This window comes from Mastigoproctus giganteus, chromosome 6 (genome assembly GCF_048544385.1).
Source record: "Mastigoproctus giganteus isolate SK-2022 chromosome 6, ASM4854438v1, whole genome shotgun sequence".
Taxonomy (NCBI): Eukaryota; Metazoa; Arthropoda; class Arachnida; order Uropygi; family Thelyphonidae; genus Mastigoproctus; species Mastigoproctus giganteus.
Genome location: NC_143580.1, coordinates 160,260,923 through 160,287,535, shown reverse-complemented (window position 1 = coordinate 160,287,535; position 26,613 = coordinate 160,260,923). Strand labels below are relative to the sequence as shown.

The 26,613-nt window shown below is 36.9% G+C and overlaps 1 protein-coding gene across 1 annotated transcript in view; it reads right to left on the bottom strand.

Moving 5' to 3' along the window:
- The window catches only part of Ino80 (chromatin-remodeling ATPase INO80), a 672,466-nt gene that overhangs the window by 558,047 nt on the left and 87,806 nt on the right, over positions 1-26,613 (bottom strand). Inside the window, exon 6 of the mRNA XM_090376565.1 lies at positions 4,660-4,783. Coding sequence (XP_090232691.1) covers positions 4,660-4,783 — 124 coding nt within the window. The remainder of the gene's footprint in view (positions 1-4,659; positions 4,784-26,613) is intronic.

Genomic DNA, 26,613 nt, shown 5'->3' with positions numbered 1-26,613 from the left:
TTGAACAGGATCATCGGTAGTCGAACCATCGATATCAAGTGGACCAATCTGATTCATCCCCTTCCTTCTAGAATTTATATAAGTAAAGAAGTCCTTGCTGTTTTTCTTAGCATCGTTTGCAAAAGACTTCTTTTAATCTGCCTTCACTTGCCTAACCTCCTTTGTGATTTGATTACAGACTAGCTTATATCTGCCATAGGCTTATGTGTCACCTGATAATTTATATGCATTCTATGCATTTTTCTTCTCTGCCACGAGTCTCATTAGTTCATCTGATATCCATTTAGGCATAAACCATGAACAATATTTCTTAATTGGTATAAAAAAACCTAGTAGCTTCCACGATTAGTTCCTTGAATACGTTCCACTTAGAATTTGCTCTTGGTAACATCATCAGTTGATCCCACTGTACAGAATTTAAAAACTATCTGAGACCACTGTAGTCACTATGGTCTCAGACAGTTTTTAAAGGAAGCAAAAACCCTTCTCCCTCTAACCTTGATGGTAATTATATCTTTAAGTAAATCCCACATCAGTACACTGTGATCACTGCCACCTAATGGTTCCTTTATCTGCAAATTCTTAATACACGAATGATCACTGCTGATAACCAGATCAAGAGTATTACACTCTCTGGGTGCCTCTCGAACGTGCTGCTGCAGAAAACAATCATCCAATAAATCCACAAAAGTTTTGCTAGTGTGCGAGTGACCAACCCATAAGTTCCAGTCTATATCTGGGAAATTAAAATCCCCCATTATAAGACATTCTGATTTACTGGACCATTCCATTTCTCTGTACAACTGTTCAATGTACTCATTAGAATCATTAGGCCTATAACACACTTCTACTCTAATTTTTGCTTTCCCAATGCTTATGTCCAAACTGATTCAACATTGTACTGTTCATCTATGACAACTAGATGCATTTCCTTAGATTTTATGTTTTTCTTAATTAACAGCAAAACCCGTCCTCTGATCCTATCGTGTCTATCCTTTCTGTACACATTGTACTCCCCAAATTTCAATTCTGTACCTTCTTTCATCTTCTCAACCTTCAGCCCTTGCACAATACTAAATACTATAGGTTCTAATACCTCATGTTTGGTGTCATTAAAAAAAAAAAAAAAAAAAAACCTAATGTGCAGCCTGACTCGCGAACAATTTCAACTAGTTAAATAAAAGCCTTCCAGAATAAATAACTTGTAACTGAGAAATATAAATAATTTATGATCTCATATTTAGGACCAATGTTAATTCTCAAATCATATATAAATGTAATTTTTATTGTTGTTTATTGTGAAATTAATCTATTATTCATAATCAATTAAAGTATGATGATTATCCTAGTATGGATTGATTGTCACACTGATGAGCCATACATTATCACTGTGTGTATGTATGTGTGTGTGCCGCACGCAAGCGAGTAGTAAGCGCACACGTTACTCATATGTTGCCTATCATGATAAAATAATCTGTTATTAATTAATCATATTGCTCCACGGTTTTTCTAAAGTTAGGTCTTACTACTATAATAATACAGCAACCACTTTTATAAAACCAAACGTTTAGAAAAATTTATTTGTGTGCTCATGAAAGAAGGTATATACATAGTTGGATCTCTCTTTAATGAACTTCTATGTAGCAATTTGTTTTTGATTTCCCTCTTTCATTACATTGAAAATAATTTCCCTACAACAAAGAAAATTTCCATATAACGAACTGGTTTCAAGAGACCTGGGTATGCATTGTTCGCACCTCTGGCCTTTAGGCAACAGAGCTGATGCTGTAGAAATAAAGAATTAAGAGCTAAAACATTCCAAAATTGAGTGGTGTGTGTACAACTATACAACTGTCTCTATTGTACCGAGAAGTTGTGCTGGTCAATTGCTATGTGTCCACAGCCACTGGCAAATATTAAGACAATATTCCAAACGTGGATGTTGGCCCTAGTCAACCTGTTTTCTACTGTAAGCACCCTATTAATGAATTAGGAGTGATTTTCCTTTATCCTGGAAATTCATCTGTTGTTTCGCAGAAATGAGTGATCCACACTTTCACCTGACTCTGTTTACATGGTAGGTACAAGTGGTCATTAAATCAGTTTTGTTTTAGCTGCTGCACAATTAACCTTAATCCTTGTTCCTTAGGTTAATCCTTATGATTAATTTATTGAGATTAGGTTAATCCTTATGATTAATCCTTATCCATTAGATTAATCCTTAGGGTTACTCCTTAATCCTAAGGAAATACTTGAGTATAGTGGGAAAAAGAAAGTGCTTAACAGTGTAGATAGAGGCGTTAAAAAAAAAAAAAGAAAAGAAATTGTTTTAACGCCTCTATCTACACTATTAAGCACTTCTACTTTTTCCCGTTATTGTTTGTTCGTTATGAATTTTTTGGAGTTTATAATAATGTCATCTGAGTACCAATATTTTGGAGAGTATTCAAAGAACTAATGACAATGTCGATGGTGAGTTGGATGAAAATGAGGGCAATATTAAATCTTCCAAACATGAAATTTTGGCAGTATTTGAAACTTCAAGGTCTTCGGTATGAAGAAAATGTGCCAAAAAATACATTTGGGTGTTTAAACAAATGCAACCATTTTTATGAATGATGTACAGTAAAATCTGGTGTACAACAAAAAATAATCAAATATTTTACGAAATAATTCTTAAAAGTGCACTATATTGTGCGCATCATGCACTATGTATTAGTACACTTAAAAGAATTCTTAATATGTATGTAATAATAAATTAACTGTTTTAAAATGTTAAATTTATTCATTCCCACTTATTTCTGATTTATATCCCATCCTTTACTATATTTCTGAATTTTGAATTGCAGTATTTTTCATTGTTGAAAAGGTCATATTTCTTTATAATGAAATTGCTTTTTAACGAACTTTTTCAAGTAAACAATTGATTTCATTATAGAGAGGTCCAACTGTACGTATGTATACCTTCTTTCTGTTGCAATAAAGGTTCTCTTTCTCTCTTTAATTAAAACTGGCTCAAAAAAGGGTAATAAGGGCAATAAATTTTCACAATTCTCCAAATGTACTAGAATGTACAACTCTTATTCCACACCTCTAAAGCAACAAACCTGTCAAGAGAGCTTCTGCAATCTGCACAATCATGCAAATCACAGTTGCCACACTGTTATCAAAATCAAAGAAACCACACATTTGTGTATATTTGTTTTATGGATAGGTCACATTGCTGTGTGTATGTTGTTTTATGCATAAGTCATAGTAGTTTTATACTCTTGTATAAGGTAATGGTCACACCACACCTTGAGTACTGCATATAAGGTCTGGAGGTCTCATTTTAGGAAGTATGTAGAGCTTCTGAAATGAGTACAGAGAAGGGCAACATGATTGGTGAGTGGAACAAAGGGTTGCTCTTACCAAGAAAGGCTTCAGTTCTGCAATTGCACCATCTGGAGACTAAGCACCTGCGAGGTGATCTGACTGAGGTGTATAAGGCTTTTTATGGCTCGAGTTAAGGGAAGCTTTCTTGAAGCTAATGTGACGCTATGTAAGTAACAAGAGTTAGCCGGATTATTCACACAATTACAGGGCATATTAATCTTACAAATACTCAAATACTGCACACAAAGTAGAAATCTCACAGAGGACGTTGATGTGACAACAATTTATCATGTGATGCAGAGCAAGGCAACAGTTGCCGATCACATTATAAGAGCATGGTGGTACTGAAATTGTGGTATTGCCATTTTGCCAAGAGACATAGTTGATAATGTAGAGTAATTTGCTAATATGAGACCCCAACTGCAATTCCAAAACAAGAGCCAATTGACAAATTTTAAAGGGATTTTCATGTTCAGCAGCATAAAATTAGTCAAGATTGGGTATTTTCATTTTTGCAACATTTTAAGTGTTGACCAATGTAATTGATTGAATGTTTAAGTAGTAAGAATGGTAGTATACACTGAAACATAGCAGAGTCTGCCTGCCTATTATAAATAGAAAAAAGGAAGAGGCACAGCAATCTGTACAAATGATACTGATTAAATGCCCAATTTCAGAACATCTCTTGTGATGAACCGAAGAATTAACTAACTTGAAATCCTAACGAAAAGCAAAATCAGATCAAAATCAGTTCTAACGAAAAGCATAATCAGATCCGTTACTTTTAGTATTGTTGACATAAGCAGGAAGATACTAGCAGGCTGAAATTTCAACCCAAGCAAGACATCACAGGAATTACAGATTATCCTTAAATGGCCATTATTAACTAATGAAGAAATCTACAATTTAGCATAATGGAGTTCATATTATATGATATTCTGCAACACTCTGCTGAAAAATGCTCTGACACAGACTGACTTGCTTATTTGACAAAACAGTGATCATGCTGACAGCTGCACTGAGGTTAATTTGACCCCCACCCCCACACACACATGCATAGTTTTCTCAGGAGTAACTTGTGCCACTTTTTCTATATTTTTTTCCCACAATTTTACTATTAAAAATTTTAGAATTCTCTAATGAATGGAATTTAATGAATATTTACAATTATGTGTTGCTCAAAACAGTTATATCCTACAGAAACACAAGATTTCATGCAACTGCCAGTCAGTTAATTACTGTTATTTTAGTTTATCTTTAACAAGTAAAACTATAATTACCTACCTTTCTTTTTATCTATTTTCTTTTCTTTTGATTTCTTTTTTCCACCTAATACAAGTTTCTGATGTTCATAAAACTTATCATAGCTAGACAAAAGTCCAGCACTATAGTACTGATATTGGCGCAACTGAAAATAAAAAATACAGTAAACAACTTGCAAAGAATTAAAAACAATTAAAAAAACAATTAAAAGTTTAAAATATATTAACAGAGAATAAATTCCTACAGACTACTTATCAATATTAACACAAAAGTAACAGGCAGTACCCTGCAATGTAAATGTTAACTATTTATTGTACACTATCAAAATTACATTTCTTCAATATTATGTCCTATTTTGTAATAACTGACTCCCAAATGTCTTCCACTGATTAGCTAATTGTAATGATGAAAACTTACCAAGGGGTAGGTTTTCTTCATTATAGTTATCCAACCAACCTTAACACGATATCAAATGGCTCAACTCACTTCAGTGCAAACCACAATCCTCCGAAAAAAAAAAAATACTCAAACAGACTGATATCAGAATAGTGGGATGGATTTCAAAATAAATCCCATCCACATTCCTTTAAAAATTCAAAATTATTTCTATGAAATCATGTTTTGTAATCATGCTTGATGGGAACATAGTATAGTGTTTCTTGTCTAGTGGCATTCCCTACAAACCACAAAGTATGCTTTGTGACGCAGTACCAACTCTGTAAATGCCAGAGATAGCGTAGGTATTAGCGTTAGTTTGCATAGTGTAGTATGGAGTTATGTTGATCTGTTTTTCCTCCGCATTTAGCAACCAGAGTCCCTAGTAGGACACACCAAGTTTCCGCCTGCAGCCTCAGGAAGGCAGCCAGTATAGTAACAGAGAGACTACGGCAGGGGTGAACACTGGACTGTGCTTGGGAGAGCCCCAGTGTAAAAAAACCTCTGCAGCAGTGGTTTTTGACCTTTTTTTAGTAACGGAACCCCTAAGTAATTTATTTTATTTTGTGGCACCCCTACTCAATTTTCTGCCTGTTAGATCCAATTCCGTGTGTGGGTGTGTAATATTAAAAAAAAAAAAAAGTTATACATATTTTTGTATACGTATAACATATTTTATATGTATGTGTATAACATACGTAAAATATATCATACATATTGTATGATAGTTATTACAATAACACAACTATAAACAAAATTACAATTCACAATACAAATTATATATATATAATAATTTCATTCTTTATATAGAGGAACTAAATAACATCAGTTATAGATCACCACAAAATTAAAAAGATACCGTACACCTTTTTATAATGAAATAAATATATAAATTAAAACAAAAGTTTAAATAACTTAAATGCAAATTACGTGGCATCTCTGGAATGTTGTTGCAGCCCCCCCCCCCCCAGTTGAAAACCACTGCTCTAGCGGGTGAGATGTGAAAGGGTGACAGTAGAGGGGAGAGGGGACAAGGCAAGAAGGTTAAGGTGAATGATAGGAAGGCGGGCTATAAAGATATATGTCCACCAAGAAGTAGAAAAATTGAAAGAACAGAGGGGCACCCCTGTGGAAAGAAGCCCATCATCCACCTGGGCAGGACAGACAAGAAAAGTAAAACCCAAGCACGGTACTAAGTACTATAGGTTCTAATACCTCTCGTGTTTGGGGTTCACATAAAAAAAAAAAAAATTTGTGGTGGTAGTGTCCACCAGGCAAAAAATAGGGATGGGAGGAAAGGGAATATAGATAAGTTGGGAATAAAGCACAAGGCTAGGGTGCCCAATATTGGGCAGAGATTGCACTGAGGATAGTCCTACACCAGCCAGACCAGCTGTAACCGATGTCAGCATATCCCACGCCACAAATGAGAGGGAATGACATCAACAGTGTGCATGGGGCTCCATGTAGGTTAACCCCACTGCATTCCAATTTGGAGGGGAGCCTGCTAGAATAACACATACTAACCTATTCCACTCAATATACAGCTATCATACTAACAATTATAATTTTTTATTATTATTACAGTCTATTCCAGTTATTTGGGGCACATCAGAACTAGTGCATTTTGGCCCGATTAAGCGGCTGCCCCAATTATCTGAAGTTTCAAGTAAATAGTTAAAAATACAATGGACCCCCCCCCCACACACACACGTTACAATTGGTTCACTGTACAATCAAATCGTACGATGTAAGCACCGGTGTAGTAAGCACCGGTTATTGTGATCCCGTTTGTGAATTAAATTTTAATTCTATTAAAGAGAGATTCTAATTAGCAAAAATAGGAGGAATATTACCCACAGGCTATAAAAGTAAAGATATATTAAGCACAAATTTACCCTTTATTACCTTACCAATTAAAAAATTAAATATGTGAAAATCAGAATAATTAATACATACTGTAATATGTACATACTAACTAGTAGACATTTCTGTTCACTGACATTTGTGGGTGGGGGTTAAAATTTAAAACAGTAAAAAGATAAGCAATCAATAAAGAACACGGCACACACAAACTGCACGGAACACAATACGTACAAGTGAGAACGGAGTAACAAGTTACGAAGCTTTAAAAATAGGAGTGAAGAAAAGATTCTGAAAATTAATTTTTTTTATATAATTGAACATTCCATGGAAGTGTAAACACATTTCACCATACTAACCCAAGGAATTCCAGCTGTCGGCATTATCGCAAATTCAATAAGATCACAATTACTACCCATTTATGACAAATTGCACTAACAGAAAAGCTCAATAAACATGTAACTGCTAATTGTTTTATTGCTTTATGGTTGTGACCTCCAGAAATCCAACCGAACCATGTGGTACGGTTGGAGACAATCGTAGGGTAATCTCCAGCAATGCGGTCTTCTGCCCCGATTAAACGCATGTTGTCCCAATTAAGCAAAGTAAAACCCTGGCTATTTTCTCGATTGAGTTCTGTTTTTTAAGATTTGCCCCAAATAAACGGCTGCCCTGATTAACCGGTGACCCAAATTATAACCGAAATCCATATATTTAGTTAGGCACAGATTGGTTACAACACTTACTAACTCATTTACCTTGTTTCATCCATCATCACACATTCGGATAGGATATAAGTGCCACCTAAATGAGGACAGGACATGAAGTCAAGAGGGGGGATTTTTTTTTTCTCTTTTAAGCAAATCACAGTGCATTCACACAGTCATCGCATAGTTTACACAAGTGGCCAGTCTTTACACTCTCATTTGTACTGTTTAACCTGGAGATAACATTAAATTTTTATATATATTCAGGGTACAACAGTGAACATTCAATCATTCAGTTGAATGTTCTCATTCAATCCACATTCAACACATTCATAACTGTACCCTGAATAAGACAATCTCACACACTGTTTTTTTTTTCCCTTTGATTTAAGCAGGCTCACTTCCCACCCAGCATATTACAGTATTATGCACACATACAAAGTACATGGAAGCAAAACACCAAATTTACTCACTAATTTGAAGACATACATACCAAACACTTACGAAAACTCACACACACACACACTACATGCACTCATATACTTACACAAATACACTCACTTACATACACACTTAGTAATACACATTCACTCACAATCATACATAGGATAATAAATAACATACAAATAAAATCATATATATAAAATAACACTGAAAATAAAATGAATTTACATTCTAGCAGGCCAAAAACATTTGAGTTCAAGTCATAATCAGGTAAATAGTTGACAAGTGGAGGGTCTCACTTTAAGTAATTGTAGCATGGCTTCTCCTCATCTCAAAAACTTTTTAAGCAAACTCAGAGAAGGCCACGTAATGCATGTCATCAGCGGTGAGCAATTGCTCATCTCTGTGGTTTTCAGGTCCTATTTTGCTGATTAATATACATCTGTGGGATGATAACTGTGGTAGTCATAAGACATGGGCCCAATTCTCATCAGCACCATACATTTAAGGTACATAGGTACATTTAAGGTCCTTTATGAGGGCCAACTGACAGTTTTACATTCAGGGAACCATGTTCTATTAGCAAAAACATGGTGTATAAACCTGGTGCAAACCAGGGGGTGGTGGTTTATGGGACATCAGGGTTACCTGTGACAGAAAACATCTAGCAACTTCTTTGTCTGATTGATCCCACTTGTCCTGCCATTGCTGGTATAGACAGGTCAGTATTTGCTTCTTCTCATGTTTGGGATCAGCTGTTAAGTCAAGATTAATTCCCAAGATGTTGGCAGGGATTTGTCTTCTAAGCCTACAGTTCAAGCCTCTTATTTCTTCCAAATCTAGTGGCAGTGCACCAGGCAGGACTTGTAGGGTAGGGGCACTGACAATGCAGAATTCCCTAGTTATTGTGAGTAAAATGACATGTTGGATAGATCCTAGTTTAATTCTGTTGTTGGCTAACAATATTCTAGGATAGAACACTCCAACCTCATAAGTTATTACTGAGAGGAAGATAGCCTTGTAGATGATTGTAAGTGTCATCTTTTTAAGCCCCAGTCAGTTCTACTAACTCTAATTATCATACCAGCATAGCTTCTCACTTTGCTATCAACATTTCCAAGATGAGGGAAGGTGAGTTTAGAGTCAAAAATGGCTCCCAGATATTTTAACTCTGTTGCCAAGGCTAGTGTTTTGTCTGCATTCTTTATCTGAGGCCATTTTCTTGTCTATCTTTCCTTTTAAGAGGATGGATTTTTGTAATTGAGATAATCAGCTTGTGGGTTTTTGCCCAGTCATGTAGAAGGTTCAGGGCATGGTTTGCACTGGCTTCTAGGGCAGTGCTGGTATTATCCTTTCACAAGGAGAACAAGGTCATCCTTTCACAAGGAGAACAAAGGTGACCTTGTCCACCTGACTTGTGTCTGCTCCCAGGAACTACCCCAACACCAGGTTCCAAAAACAAGGGCCCAGTACTGAACCCTGTGGGCATCCATAGGTAACATTTCTTTGTATGCATTGATATCTGGTTTGTCAGTGCAATATTCCTATTATTGAGAATTCTTAATACAATTGAATAAATTCTGTGGTGTGCAATTTTGTTTTTTTTTGTACAGGTTGCACTGGTGTCAATTTATTCATTGCCTCCTCAGCCAAACATCCAGGTCTGCTGCGAGGTTAGTAGGGGCCAGACGTGTTCAAAGCCACTAAGTGGATTTTTCTTATTTATTGATTTGAAATTATTGTTTTTCTAAAACTTTTGATTTAAATTTAGTAGTATAGCATTATTTAGTGATATTTCTGATTAATCTGGTGTATTTATTCTTTACTCGGCCTTGTAATTGCATAAAAGTATCGGTAAGGTATGAAATCCATGTGTTACAAGTTACAACTCCGCTGAACGAGAAGTTTAGCCATATTTAACCGCTTCTTGATTATTTTTTAGATCAAATTATTTTTTGTAAGTAGCTTATAGACCTAGTAAGGATCGTTAGTTTATTCTGAATCGAGACAGCGAGATTTGAAAGTTAATTAATACTTAAGTGTCCATAGATTACCGTTTGTAAATTCCCGCCTGTCTTTGTCATACGATCGTTATATATCGAACCTAGATAGCGTTAGTATAGTATAGGTTATAATAGTTTCAGCGATAGGTAAAATCTGTTAAACTTGTTGAACTTCGTTGGCATTTAAATTGCACTTTAACTAAATACATATACCGACTTAGATTACAAACGTAACATAATTAATTAATACATAACTGATACGGAAGTTATATAAAGGGAACTCTGAGATAGTTAATACTTGACACTAAAAAATATATATACCATTATAACTGTGTTGGGAGATAAGTTAGGATTATAAACTGAAATTGAAATTTTATTTAAATTAAAAGTAATCATGACTCAGACCAGAGCAGCAAAACAAAAGGCTCAAGCTAATGGAAGTGCTGTGGCTCAGAGGAGAACTGAGGGGGGCAGTTGCCTTCTGAATCACAGCCTTCTAAAATGCACAGCTTGCATGATGTTTGTCGAGCATTCAGGTACGGGACATGATATTGCCATGGGGGATGTCTTTGTGTGTGTGCACGATGCAAGGAGTGTATCGAAATCAAGCAACAACTCAGCGTTCTTATGGGCCTATATGAGAGCGTGAAGGACAGGGTGGATGCCCTCGAAGGAACTAAATTGAGGGGCCCATCAAGCTCTCAGCTGCCCACATCAACACCAGAGCTTGCACTTGGTCATCGTGAAACACAGCAGCAACCCCCAAGGCAGAATGCGCTGGTCCCAAAGGAACTGGTAGTTGTTGGTGACTCTATTGTCAGGGAAACGGGGAACATGCTTTGTAAAAAGGATAGGTGGAACAGGACCAGGGTATGTCTGCCAGGGGCAAAGGTTGATTACGTTGTAGAGCAGATATCATCTTTTAAGGGCACAAAAGGTGATATAGTTGTACACGTTAGCACTAATGATATCAAGAGTAGGAGACCGGCAGAATTGTTTAATAAGTACAGGTCACTGTTGAAAAAAAGCCGTGAAATAGGTTGAATTTGAAAGTGTCTGCAATTCTGCCCAGACACGATAGGAGGGAGTATATGATGAGAGCCTTGTCGATCAATTCGGCCCTGGTGCAAGGCTCAAGGGGTAGAATTTTTTTTTTTCAGCCTGGACTGTACTTGTTAACAGGAGAGATTGCTTCTACAGGGATGGGATACACTTAAATAGAAAGGGTGCAAGAATATTTGCTGATGCTATCAAGGCAGTGTTAGGTGGGTCGGAAAACTGCTAGCTTGGGGGGATACAAAGACGAATAGATTAACAGTAGCCACTGGCAGAGGTGAAAGAGATTCTTGCACTACTTCTATTGGATTGAGCAGAAGCCTGAAAAACAAGATTCAGGATATTTCAGAGATTGCTGGGAGTCATTGCGGTACAAGTAAACACATGGGTTGTGTTAGGGTAGCTAAGAATAGAAATAGGTGCATGTATACTTGCGTGTACACCAATGCTAGGAGTTTAGTAAATATATTTGATGAATTTGAGGTATTGCTCAAAACATCAAAGGCAGATATTGTTGGGATATCAGAGACTTGGTGTCACACAGATATAAGGAATGCAGAACTGGAATTTGAGGAGAACAATATCTACAGAAAGGATAGACAGGATAGGAAGGGAGGAGGGGTTATGCTATTGGTTAAGAAATACATAAAATCCAAGGAAGTGAAGACAGTGGACATCGCTGGACAGTGCAATGTCGAGTCAGTTTGGTGTGACATAAGCATTGGGAGATCAAAATTGAGAGTAGGAGTGTGCTATAGGCCTAATGACTCTGATGAGTATAATAAGAAACTGTACAGGGAAATAGAGTGGGCCAGTAAATCAGAGAGTCTTATAATGGGAGATTTTAATTTCCCAGATATTGACTGGAGTTTGGGGGCTGGTCACTCACACACTAGCAAGGCTTTTGTGGATTTATTGGATGATTGTTTTCTACATCAGCATGTTCGGGAGGCAACTAGAGGAAGGAATACTCTTGATTTGATTATCAGCAGTGATTTTTCATGCATTAAGAATCTGCAGATAAATGAACCACTAGGTGGCAGTGATCACAGTGTGCTGAAGTGGGATTTACTCAAAGACGTAACTACCATTAGGGGTAAAGGGAAGGGGTATTGCTTTCGTAAAGGCCACTACGATGGACTGAGACAGTATTTAAATTCTATACAGTGGGACCAACTGATGATGTTACCAACAGCAAATGCAAAATGGGAAGCATTCAAAGAACTTATCTTGGAAGCTACTAGGCTTTACATACCAACTAAGAAATATTGTTCAAGGTACAGGCCTAATTGGATGTCAAGGAAATCTTTGGCAAGGGATGCAAAGAAAAACAGCAAAGAGTTCTTTACTTATGTAAACTCTAGAAGGAAGGGATGAATCAGATTGGTCCACTTGATATCGATGGGTCAACTGTTGATGATCCTGCTCAGGTAGCTAACAAACTAAATGAATATTTTGCATCGACATTCACACATGAGGAGTTATTCAGCGAGGGGAAAGCCAGGGGTGTATTCAACTCTAGCAGTAAGCTAAAGAATCTTGTAATAACTGAGAGTAAAGTGGAGGAGAAACTGTTGAAGATAAACACAAGAAAGGCACCTGGGGTGGATGGGATCTATCCAGTTATATTAAAGGAGGCAGCAGAGGAAGTAAGCAAACCCTTAGCCATAATTATGAGAGCTTCCTTGGACTCAGGGGAGGTACCCGCAGACTGGAGATGTGCAAATGTAACCCCAATTCACAAAGGAGGATCAAAGGCTGACACAAGCAATTATAGACCTGTGAGTTTAACTTCTGTTCCAGGAAAATTAATGGTGGCACTAGTTAAAGAAGCACTGCAGGATCATTTAGACAAGACTTCAGTTATAGCTCGGACACAGCATGGTTTTGTTAAGGGGAAGTCTTGCCTGACCAATTCGATTGGATACTATGATGCAGTCACAAAGGAACTGGATGCAGGGAATAACTTTGATATTATATACTTGGATCTTAGAAAGGCTTTTGATACTGTTGCACATGGAAGACTGCTGCACAAATTGGAGCAGTGTGACATTGGAGGCAAATTGCTGCTGTGGATAAAGGGGTGGCTGAGGGGGGGAAGACAGAGTGGTAATCAATGGACACTGCTCATCGTGGACTAATGTTATTAGTGGAGTCCCTCGGGGCTCAGTGTTGGGTCCATTATTGTTTTCTGTATTCATAAATGATATTGATGATGGTATATCAAGTTTAATGTCGAAGTTTGCAGACGATACAAAGGTAGGCAGGGTTGTCAAGGACACTACTGACACTATGCTGCTGCAACAGGATCTGGAAAGGTTGAGCAGATGGGCTGAGAGGTGGCAAATGAAGTTTAACATTGACAAATGTAAAGTACTACACATGGGAAACAGCAACCCCAGAGCAACATATCAACTCTGTGGTACTACACTGACAGTGGTAGAGAATGAAAGGGACTTGGGGGTGGTTGTGCAGGCAGATATGAAGTTCTCTGAGCAGTGCAGACGGGCTGCAAGAATAGCTCATGGTGTATTGTCAATGATATATAGGAATTTTTCTAGCAGGGATAAGGAGGTGATTATTCCCTTGTATAAGGCAATGGTCAGTCCACACCTAGAGTGCTGTATACAGGACTGGAGGCCTCATTTCAAGAAGAAATGAGGAACGAGTACAGAAAAGGGCAACAAGATTAGTGAATGGAACAAAGGGGTGCTATTACGAAGAAAGGCTTAAGTTTTGCAAATTACAGTGTCTGGAGACTAGGCACCAGCGAGGTGATCTGATAGGTGTATAAAGCATTGAATGGTTTGAGCATGCTCAATGCTGATGGGATTCTTCCTCTCGCTCAGAATAATCACCTGAGAGGGCATAAATTCAAATTGAGGAAAGACAGATGTAGGATGGATGTGCGGAAATTTGCCTTTAGCCAGCGAGTGGTTGGTTGGTGGAACAGACTTCCATCCCTTGTCGTGGAAGTTGATAGCCTAAATAAGTTTAAGGCTCAGCTGGACAGGTATTTTGAACGAACAGAGGGGTGAAGTGGAAGTTTTTTTTTTTTTTTGTTTTTTTTTGGCTGATGCTGCATAAGCTTGCTTTCTTGCATCAAATGCCTCTACTAATGCTAATGAATACAAACTGTTTGTCTGACTGGAGGTTTGCATTTAGGTAGTGTTTTTAAGTGGAAGAGAACAAGATATCAATGTTCACACCACTTGTTTCGAGTTTCTGGACAACTTTTTTTGGAGAAAACTTTTGTAACAAGCAGTTGAAACAGCCATTTACTGAGGCACTCTACTGGTCACTATAACAGCATCTGTATTATCAGAAATAATTGCTGGCTTTACTTTTGATTACTGATAGCAGCACATTTTTATATAAAGTTATGAAAGATGTTTCCACTTTGTGGAGTACGGTTTGAGGGATTTGAAACCACAAATCTTAAACTCTGCCAACGAAAACACTGTTCATAAAATCCTACTCTTGAACTCCATTATAATGTAGCAGCTGTTGTGCAATTCTTTTCCCAAATCTTTCAACTGTCTGAAAGTTAATGACAAACTCATTTTGCAGCAAATTTCCTCTTCTAAAAGATAAGTCACAATCTTTTAAGCCAGTGCTTCCCAAACTGTTCCATGTTATGTGAATAAATAACACAAAAAATAATAATAAATAAAGACCAGCAATATTTTTCCTTCTAAAATGCTTAATATAAAACTGAAGAGGTTGGCACAATGTAGCATTATGCCACATTTTTATTAAAAATAATGTTACTAGTGCTTAGTACCTATAACTTATTTAAAGGCGCCTCCGTAGCCAGGTGGGAAGGAGCAGCAGTGCGTAGCACACGCTTATTGATTAGACCGGGCCCTCATCCACATCCTCCGTATTTGGTGGTGACGAGCCCGTCACCACCAAATATGGAGGATGTGGAAAGGTCAGGGAATGACCACCGCATATCCCGGAGCAATATGGCCTTAGTTGCTAATGCTCCAAAAAAACAACAACAACAACTTATTTAAGACATGGTTTATGATATAGCAACGCATATCTATAATTAAATTTCCAAAATATACAATGCAGGAAGCAGCATTATCCATTCTTGTTATACAGTGTCCACAAATAATTACCCTGATTACAGTAGTCTATAATTTTTAATGAACACTGGTAATCACAAACAGCTTTAAACAGAAGTAGATAAATATACTCAGTTTTGTTACATTATTAATAAAATATATGTGCACCCTTAGTGGGTATTAAATTATCTAAAATTATATTCACACTGATGCCACAAGTTTTCCAAAATTTGTGGGGTAACTGTAGCAATTGCACTTACAAAGCATTAGTGTAAATTATTGATATCAAAAACAACTGTAGGGAAAACCAAATCTTTCACGTAACCCCAAAATGAAAAATCCAACAGAGTAATGTCTGATGATTATGGAGCTATGGGATTGGTCTTTCCTTGCCAATCTATAGATTTAGAAATCTTGTTTCTAGAATTTCATAAACATCAATTGCCCAATGAGGGGATGCCCAATCTTGTTGAACGATGACATTTGACTGCCTATCCTGAAGCTCAGGGATGATGTAATTAGTGGCTGTATCCAGATACACATATTTGCAGAAACAATGTTCTCAACAAAGAAGAAAGAACCGATTATCCTATCATGCATCAGCCCACACCAGTCAATCTTCAGACAGCGACGAATATACAGAGAAGGGCAACAAGATTGGTGAGAGGAACAAAGGAGTGCTCTTACCAAGAGAGGTTTGTTTGTTATTTGGTTTATAGGAGCATTAGCAACTAAGGCCATATTGCTCCGGGGATATGCAGTGGTCATTCCCTGACCTTTCCGCATCCCCTGTATTTGGTGGTCATGGGCTCGAACCCCAGTCTAATCAAGAAGCGTGTCCTACGTAATGCTGCTCCTGCCCACCTGGCTACAGAGGCGCCGACCAAGAGAGGCTTAAGTTCTGTAAGTTGCAACATCTGGAGACTAGGCACCTGTAAGGTTATCTGATTGAGGTGTATAAGGCCTGAATGGGTTTGAGCAGGCCCAATGCTGATGGGATGCTTCCGCTTGCTCAGATTAAGAACCTAAGGGAACATAGATTCATATTGAGGAAAGACAGTTGTAGAATAGACATGCAGAAGTTTGCCTTTAGCCAGCGAGTAGTTGATTGCTGGAACAGACTTCCATCTGTCGGTGTGGAAGTTTATAGCTTAAATAAATTTAAGGCCGAACTAGACAAACATTTGGAGTGACCAGATGGGTAAAATGGGAAGGTGGTTGTTTTTTGTTTTTTTTTCTTTTTTCGCTGATGCTGTATGAGGTTGCTTTCTTGCATCGTATGCCTCAACTAATGCTAATATTAAATATACTCAAATATACTCCCTAAGAACGTGCAGGTTTTCAGATCCCCAAATTCAGAGGTCTGTTGATTTACTACTAACATACAACATAGACTTGTCTTAAAAGCAGTCACGTTGCAAGAAGCAATCATCCTCATCAATGAGGTTCAAAATGTTACTAGCATATTTTTGTGTGTTTTGGATGGTCACTAGGTTTTAATTTCTGAATAATTTGTACCTTGTAAGCATGTAACATCAAATGCTTGTATAATACCTTGTGAACCATTGCCTTCAGTATCTTGAATGTGGAGCTTGTCTCATGATATTGTTAGCAATCATGAGAAAGTAGTTTGAATGTTTACCACTGTCTCATCAGAAATTGATCTGCCACTGCTCCTTCCCTTTCCAACTTTTTTTTTTTTCCAAGAATTTTCCCATCACCACTTAATTAATTTCACATCAGATGGATTCTTATTCTGAACAATCACTGAACACTCACAGGAAATCTGTTTCTGCAAGTCAAACAACACAATGCACACTTTGTGTCACAGATGCCATTTTCACTGAACAGCTGCTACACTGTTCTAGAGGCAAAGACGATAAACAAGACACATCTTGTTTATCAATAATTTTTTTTGTCATTGTCAAACCAACATAGGCACAATAAAAGGACTAACCCTGCAACTGGCTTGTCACTATCATTGTCACCATCTGCTCCTCATCACTCAAAGTTTTCCATTAAGATGTCCAAATATAAAAAAAATCAGACTGAGCCAAGTTCAAGCTTTATTCAAAAATTAGATAAGACTCCAATTTTCTGCAATTTTCATATGGGCAGCGTGCAGCATAGTATTATCATGATGTAATGATTTGGTGTTCTGTCAGAGCTTTTCTTTTGTTTTTATAACCCTATTAAGCTTACCAAGTGATTAGCAATATCTTTCCTTAGTTACAGTCTGACTTTTCTCCAAAAAAAAAAAAAAAAAATTAACCAAAATTATGTTTTCTTTGTCCCAAATCACTTTTTTGTGACGTTCTGGCAACTTGTGATTTTTTTCCTTCAGTGAAGTTTATGGATTATATACATTGGCATTTAGAATAAGGGTCATAATAGGGTCTCATCACTTGTTATCAAGCCTTTAAAAATAATCTGCATTTAAAAAAAAAAAATTCACTCCTACAACCTTCAAGGAGATTTTCAGTCTTCGCTGATCTCCTGCCTGGAGAATTTTATTTCTTGTACTAACAGCTTGGGCACCTATTTGCAGCATAATTTCCTATAACTCAATGTCTCTAAGATAGTTAATACACTTCTCTTTGAACACCCTAGCACCTACAACAATCATATTTGTAATGATGCATATATTATTATTGTCCTCTCTTTTTGAATCACATTATTCAAAATGCTAGTGTTTTCTTCAATGCACAAAGACTTTAGTCCCACTCCTTCGCTGATCAATGTAAGTGTCTCCTTTAAAATGTGCAAGCCATCTCTACAAACATTACTTATATTAATAACGTCTTGCTGGTACACTTTCACTAATTTTTCATGAATCTGGTCTGCTGAATTTTCTCCTGACTTGGAAAGGAACTATCAAAAACTATCTATGTCAAAACAGCTATGCTAGAAATATATAAAACTTCACGATGCTAATTTAAGTGCAAAATGCTTTGTCACCCAATAGGCATTACTTACAGACCTTGTAACAAAACTGACAAGTTATGATAAACACTGTGCCTGGATGAAGCATTCAGAACCATGAAGAATATTCTGCAGCTCACAGTAGATAAATTTTTTTTTTTTTTTTTTTTAAATCTTAGCATGTTCCTTCTTCAGCAGCACACACATAAATTTTTGATATTATGTAAGCCATGAAAAAAATCTTTTAATGCCATAGGGTTTTTTTTTTTTTTTTTTTTTAAGTGTCCAAATAGCTATTTGATCATTGTAAATGCAGGCACAGCAATAAAGATGCTCCTAATGTTTTGCACATGTGCAACAAAATACTATACAACAGTTCACTGATCTCTGTTAAACTTCAAAGGCATTTGGAAACCATCATCATCATCAGCCATTTTCAATCCACTGCAGGATGAAGGCCTCTCCAGCAACTTTCCAGTTCCTTCTGTTTTGTGCAATGGTCATCCATTAAATACCAACAAACTCATGAATTTCATCTATCCATCTCCACCGTTGTCTTCCAGGTTTTCTTCTAGCTCCTCTTGGGTACCATTCTGTTATTTTCTTAGTCCATCTGTCATCATGTCTTCGAGCTATGTGTCCTGCCCAAGACCATTTTAGTTCTTTAGTTTTGATAAGAATGTCCTTTACTTGAGTTTGCTGCCTAATCCATGTGTTTCTCTTCTGATCTAACAGTCTGATTCCCAATATAATTCTTTCCACTCTTCGCTGTGTAGTTCTCAGCTTCTCTTCCATTCTTTTGGTGAGTGACCAAGTTTCACTTCCATAAGTCATGGTGGGGAGTATACACTGGTTCATTATTTTACATTTCAGACAAACTGGGATATTGCTCTTCAGTATGTGACTATATTTCCTGAATGCTATCCATCCAAAATTTATTCTTCTCTTGACTTGCAGCCATTTATCATTATTACAGCTAATAACTTGTCCCAGATAAGTATATGACTCCACCTTTTCAATTACTGCTCCTTCAATCATTATGAACCTTTCTGTGGCATACTAGTTCATCATTACTTTTGTTTTAGCCATATTCATCTTTAGTCCAAAATCCTTACTAACTGTGCATAACTGATTAAGATTTTCCTCTAATTCTTTGGGATCGTGGCTTATGACCACAATGTCATCTGCAAATCGTAAATGGTTTAGATACTCTCCATTCACACTGACTCCTTTCTGCGACAAGTCTAATCTTCTGAAAGCTTCCTCAAAGGCAGCAGTAAACAGCTTTGGAGATATTGTGTCTCCTTGTCGAACTCCTTTCTCGATTTTAAATTTCCTACTGTCTTTGTCTAGTCAAATAAAGGAGGTAGCATTCTCATATATTTTCTTCAAAATAATAATATATGGGGTATCTATGCCTTGTCTCTCCAGTGCCCGAAACATTGCCTTATGCTGTATGGAGTCAAATGCCTTTTCATAATCCACAAATGCCAGGCATAATGCTGTTTTATATTCATTTGCTTTCTCCATTAACTTGATATTATGTGAAGGTGATCCATAGTTGAGAATCCTGTCCTAAAGCCAGCTTGCTCTTTCAGTTGATTCTCATCAAGTATTCTTTCTAATCTGTTAGTAATGACCCTTGTGAACAACTTGTAGATGTGGGATAACAAGCTAATTGGTCTATAATTTCCAATTTATCTCCTTTCTTATGCATCAAAACTATGATTGCATTATTCCACTGCTTAGGCATCACATTGGCTTCGCATTAGGCATCGCATTAGGCTTCACAAAATGCATTTTTCAAATGCATTTTGTGAAGAGCTATGCCAGTTTTTGTTGTCTCTTCCTCCAAATTTTAACAGCTCTACAGTAATTTCATCTTCCCCCAGGCTTTCTGATTCTTCATTTTCTTCAATGTCTGTTCTACCTCATCAGGAAGAATATCGGGTATGTCGTATGTGTTGCTAATTTGCAATCCATCATCCTCACTGCTGGCATCATTCCCTCACTCCTTGTATAATTCTCTATAGTCGTCGTCTGATATTTGAATTATGCCTTCTCTGCTATTTATAAGTGCACCATCGCTATTCTTCAGTTTCAGTATCATTTGTCTTTCTGTATTACTGCTCATGGCTGCTGATTTAAGTCCTTTGTTTTCCCTTAATGCTCATTCTACTTTTGTGTTAAATTTCCTTATGTCCTCTGTGAGCCTCTTTCCAATGGCTTTGCATAACTCAGTATACTCAATTTTCTCCTTGTCAGTGTTTATCCTGCTCTTCATTTGTAGCCTTCGGTTCATCATAACAAGCGTTTCTTGACTAATTTTTTCTTCTTTGGATTTCTTTTTCCCTATAGGTTTCTTGGGCTTTATCACTTTCAGAAATTTGTAATATTTCTCGTCGATATCTTGGTCCTGAGCAGTCTGCAGAAGCTCAAACTTGTTCTTAAGTTCCAGTACATACTGCTCTTTCTCCTCTTCTGTTATCTCAAAGACCTTCGTATTATTTACTCGAGTCAGTTTTTTCCTTTCTTTATCTATATCAACTGTGCATCTTACCATTCTGTGATCACTTCCAACATTTACCCTTTTTTTTTCTTTTTTTTTTTTATGTAAACCACAAACACGAGAGGTATTAGAACCTATAGTACTTAGTACTGTGCTTGGGTTGGAATCTGAGAAGATGAAAGAAGATATTTGTTGACATTGGACTTGAACTTCTGTAGACTGTAATTTAAATACATATGAAGGAAGGTTGTTCCAGAAAACTGCAGTTGAATGAATAAATGAGGAAGATGAAAAGTTGGTTCTGTGAGTTTGAAGGTGGACAGTAAATGGATGTTGGCTGGTGGCGGCACGTTTGAACCATTTTGAAAGAGAGAGCGGGAATTATAGAAGCCAATTCAGAAGAACAGTGCCCATGGAAGTATCTGTAGAAGAGGCATGCAGCAGAAACAGTACGTCTATGAGAGAGTGAGTGGAGAGATTCTGTTAGAGATGAATCATTAATTAACCTAACTGCCCTCTTCTGAATGGAATCAAGAAGCCTGAGAGAGGTTTTGGGGTCCCACCCCAGATGTGGGAACAATATTCCATGGCAGGGTGGATTTGCGATTTATATAGAGTGAGCAGCTGTTTGGAAGAAAAGTAACGCCGAGAGCGAAAGAGAAAACCAAGTTTTTTAGATGCGGAGGAAGCAATATTTGTAATGTGCTTGTGCCAAGAGAGATTAGAAGTCAGGGTAATCCCCAAAAGAGATATATCATTTTTCCTAGAAATCAGAATGTCACTAAAGATAAGCATAAGAGCAGAAGAATCCTTTTTTGCAAAATATAAAACAAGACTGAGTTTTAGAAGGGTTGAAATCAACTAAGTTGTCTTTGCCCCAATGGAGAATTACCTGAAGATCGGCATTTAAGGAATTGGTAGCAGATTTTCGAGAAATTGAAGCTGATTGAGCAGGACAAGGTTTCTCAAAATGGAAAGTGGAATGCAATGTGATATCATCGGCAAAACTATGGATAGGATTTCCAGTCAATGGAAGAAGGTCATTAATATACAAGAGGAAAAGAGTGGGGGAAAGAACTGAACCTTGGGGGACACCGGCATTAGTGGAGCAGTTAGAAGACAGAGAGCCATCTACCATCACCCTCAGTGAGCGATCAGAGAGAAAACTGGATAACCAATTACTAAAAACAGTTGGCAAACCATAAGATGGAAGCTTGTTTAGAAGACCTTTAGGCCAAACACGATCGAAAGCCTTTGAGATGTCAAGAGCATCTACTTGTGTTTCCCCGAACCTTTCCATTGAATTAGTCCATAAATGGGTAACATAAGCAAGAATATCACCAGTGGATCGACACTGACGGAATCCATACTGGTGATTATTGATCAGACGGAAGGTTCCTAGGTAGTTTAAGAGTTGGCGGTTAATTGATTTCTCCATTACTTTAGAAAGAGTAGAAGTAATTACAATGGGACGATAATTGGATGGGAGGGATTTGTTACCTTTTTAGGAACTGGCTGGATATGAGCAAATTTCCAAGCAGAAGGAAAAACACCTTTGGAATAAGAAAGTGAAAAGAGGCGCCAAAGAATAGGAGTAATTTCAGGAGCACAGGTTTTGAGAACAAGTGGAGAAATACCATCGGAACCTGGAGCTTTCTTAGCATCAAGATTCATCAAAATCCTTCTGACATCCTTTTGACGGAAGACCACAGGAGGCACTGAATGGAGCGTGTTGGGAATGGTGGGAGGTGTTTTACGAACATCCTTAATACATGAGTTGGAAGAAAAATGGGATGCTAGCAGGTCAGCTTTATCCTTGCTGAAGTGGCAACAGAACCATCTGGTTTGGACAGAGGTGAGAGCAGAGATGGGCAAACGTTGCAACCAATAGCTTTGGCACGAGGCCAGAATGCTCGGTTACCATTAGGGCAAGAAGAAAGTTTTCTACTCTTAACCTGTTCAAACTCTAGTTTGGACTGATTAATAACTGCTTTACAATTGTTGTGAGCTTTGGTGTAGGCAGAAAATGAAACTGGAGAATTAGAAACAAGCCAATTATGATATGCAACATTCTTCTCTTGAACAGCCTTAGCACATTTATTGGAAAACCAAGGTTTAGTTAAAGGACGAGATTTTAAAGTGGAATGTGAGATAAAGGATTCCATTCCTGCAAGAATAATTTCACTGACACGATCTGAGCAAACGTTGATATCAGAAGTTTTGAAACAGTAATCTGACCAAGGAAAAGAAGAAAAGAAGTCTCGCGGGTCATCCTATTTAGCATTCTTGTAATGCCAAACACAAGGTTGGGAATAGCCATGAGATAAAGGTTCCATTGGAGAAGACACAATCACCAAGTTGTGATCTGAAGTGCCTAAAGGATCTCTCACTTCGACCGCGTACTTAGGTTTGTTTGTGAGAAAAAGATCAAGCGTATTGGCTGTATGATTAGGATTATCCTGTATTCTTGTAGGTAAATGAACAATCTGTTCAAGGTCATTAGTAATTGTAAAAGCCTCAGCATCTAGCCCAGCTGGGTCGGTGTGACTAGAAAACGGAAGCCAGGTGGAGTTGTGAACATTAAAATTAACAAGGAAAATTACCTCACTGTTAGGAAAGTTGGACTGGAGAAAGTCAAGTTACAAAGAGAGGAATTCAAAGAGCTCGAAGTGATTAGTGGAATTGGGAGAACGGTAGAGACAACAGATGAATTTGACGCAATGAGGTAGAGAGATTTTAAGCCAGAGAAGATTCCAAATTGCCAAGTCTCTGATAGGGAATATCAGAATGGACATATGCACAAGTACCACCTTTGAGGAGAAAGGAATCATACAGCGAATAATTTGGGCATCTGAGATGAGCAGTAGTTGAATCAACTGATAACTGAGATTCTGTCAGAAAAAGTACATGGGGTTTGGCAGACTGCAAGTGGAAATGGACATCGTTGAGATTAGAATTGAGACCACGTATATTTGTGAAATGAATTAGGAAGTGCTTATTCAGGATGGTAACATCATTCACGATACGAGATAACTTCTGTTAGTGAGGATGAAGTCGATTTCATTAGTTGTTAATCCATTTGGACTCTTCCATGTCCACTTTCTGTTCATCCTTTTCTTGAAAAAAGTGTTCATTACAACAATCCTTGAGATTCTGCAAATTCCACAAATTTGCAGAATCCAAATTCCAAAATTTCCTATAGTTCCCCTTTCTGCACTGTTTTGTCTTTTTCCAACCTTAGCACTGAAGTCCACATAATAATAGTGTAGTGGGATTTCTGCTCATCTAGAAGACTCTCAATTTCAGGTGTACAGTTCTTCGACCTCTCCATCATCATGGCTCGATGTTGGTGCATAAATCATTATAACCTTTAGCTAGGGTTACCATCTTCTGCACTCATAAAAAGAGGAAATTTACATGTTTTGGGGCGAATAAAAGAGGAAAAAAAGTTCATCTTGGATTAAAAAAAATGGACAGAAAGAGGACAAATATATTATGCAAATAATAAAATAAAGACAATGTAAAACACATTTACTGATGTTTAGGATTAGTACATTCATATTTGTCTTGAGAAATTATTTCTTTCAATAGCTCTGGATTGTCTCTCAAATATGTGTAAAAATCAACGCATTGAATTTGTACTGCAAAAACAAAATACCTTTCACAGAACTGACATTTAACCTATTCCTTTCTTTCGTCCACTGACTTTGCATTAGAGAGAATACTCTCCCTACATTTGCATTGCGAGGAGGAATTGCAAAGAAAAACTGGGCAATTTTCAACAATTCTGAATGGAATTCAATATTTTTTGAATTACTAAAATATTTGGCCCACTTTTCATGTCTAAGCATGTTTTTGAAGTCTTTATTATTCATTTGACCGTAAAAAAATTTCTTCAAATTGTTAAATTGGTCAAAACACTTAACATCATCAATTGTTACCCCTTTGTCAATCAAGTAGGAAGCAAAACATTCTACATCATTCCAGCTTGGTACTGCATTCATTTTCATCCACATAAAACAGGAAATGGATTCCATGTGGTGAAGCCACTTATCTAAATATTCCATGCAATTTCTATACAGAATTTTTGTATCACTAGAAAATATTTCACATTCAAGTGCAAGTCCATCATGTTTTTTGTATAGCATTTCCTTTACTCATAATGGCATGATCCATCCATTTCGAGATAATTTCTTTCACTGAGACTAAGACAGCTAGCACTTCTGCAGCTGAGTTACTTTCTCTTTCAATTCATTGTATGTGTGTATGGAATACACTCATAAGTGATTGCATGAACCAAAGATGAATCTCACTAAATCCATTTTCAAAGAAACTTTTAATCACAATGGGAGGTTTTTCTTGGGACAGAAAATAAGCCTGTAAAGCTGGAAACATATCTATGAGCCTTGTGATGCTTGGAAATAATGAAAGCCATCTCATCTTGCTGTGAGAAAGGAGCTGTCTATATTCAATCTCAACAAACTCACAGTATTCCTTAAGCTCTTCAGTCCGGACTGTATAATTATGAAAATACTGGTAAATTTTAAAAACAATGTTCTCTACATCAACTTCAAAGTTCTGCAGCATTCTGAAGACAATTGTTCAAAATATGTGCAGGGCAGCCCACTTCAATCAAAGTCTTGTTATGCAACAATTTCTTTAATTTTGCAGACATTATTCCCTTCTTCATTTCGTGTTAGTCCTCCAAACATTGTATTGCAATTGTCCCCAGTGAATGCAATACATTTTTCACACAAACCATTTTTTTCAAGAGTTTCTTTAACATACGTAGAAATGGTATCTGCAGTCTCGTTAGGCATCTTCTGTAATTCAATTAATTTTGTTTGTAACCCTCCTTCATTTACATCAAAATACTGAATAATTAATGGGAAGATTTTTTCAGAACCATGCTTACTTCCATCAGTTGAGACCCCACAGTATGCAATTTTATTTTAAAGTTTTTACAGTAACATTAAGGGAATGATTTGCAAGTACAAAGTTTACAATGGCTTCTGTCTTGGTTCTAGTGCAGGAAAATCTTTTTGCTATCTCAGAATCAAAAAATATATTTTTTAACATGACAGTTGTGCAATCCATTTATTTGTAACTACTATGATGTTTAACAGTGTGAAAACCAAAGGTACCCTCTGCATCCGCCAGATCATATTCTATTTTACCGACAGCTTTGACAAAAAAATCTGTAACCTTTTCCGAAGAGGCCTCACCTTGAACTGCTTTCTTGTGCTTCTCAGTTTCAATGTGATGCTTCAAATCACCAACCCCTTTATTGGCTACTGAAACGTATGTCCCCATTCTGCAAACTTTACATTCAGCTTCCCATTCCTCTCGGCCAGATACAAAACATAGAAATTTGTTTTTCATCTCTTCTGTAAACATGCACTTCCTTTTAGGCATTAATTATTAATTTTTATAATTGAAATAATAATAAATATTTTTATTGTAAGTAGTGAAGCATAAATTTTATTAAGGTTATGTTTTACATTCACAACTAAACTAACCTAATTGCAGAAAAGTACCTACAGGCATAAAGATGGATAATAAATATTTTTGTAATTAAAGTGAAAAACAGTATTTTAAAAAGAGGTAAACTTTGGTATTAAATAAACTAGTGTCTGCCTCTTGATTGGATCGTTGATAAGTATACCAAATTTAGTGGACAGTACACAACTTTCGATCAATTTGGTGTGCACACAGCTCAAATCCATATTTTCATATGCTGCAATCAATTTCTAGAGAAAACAGTCCCTCTAACTGTCAATATTTATTTGACATGCTGGAATTCCTGTAATTTATATATCTTTTTCTAGCACACCATCTGATCTTCACACGTTATCTACTCTCTAAACCAAAATATTGTATTTCTAGACTATATAAAATTTATATGTGCGTAAATTCTGAAGCAGGTGTGGGTTGGTAACAATCTCAATGCACTAAACTGAGCG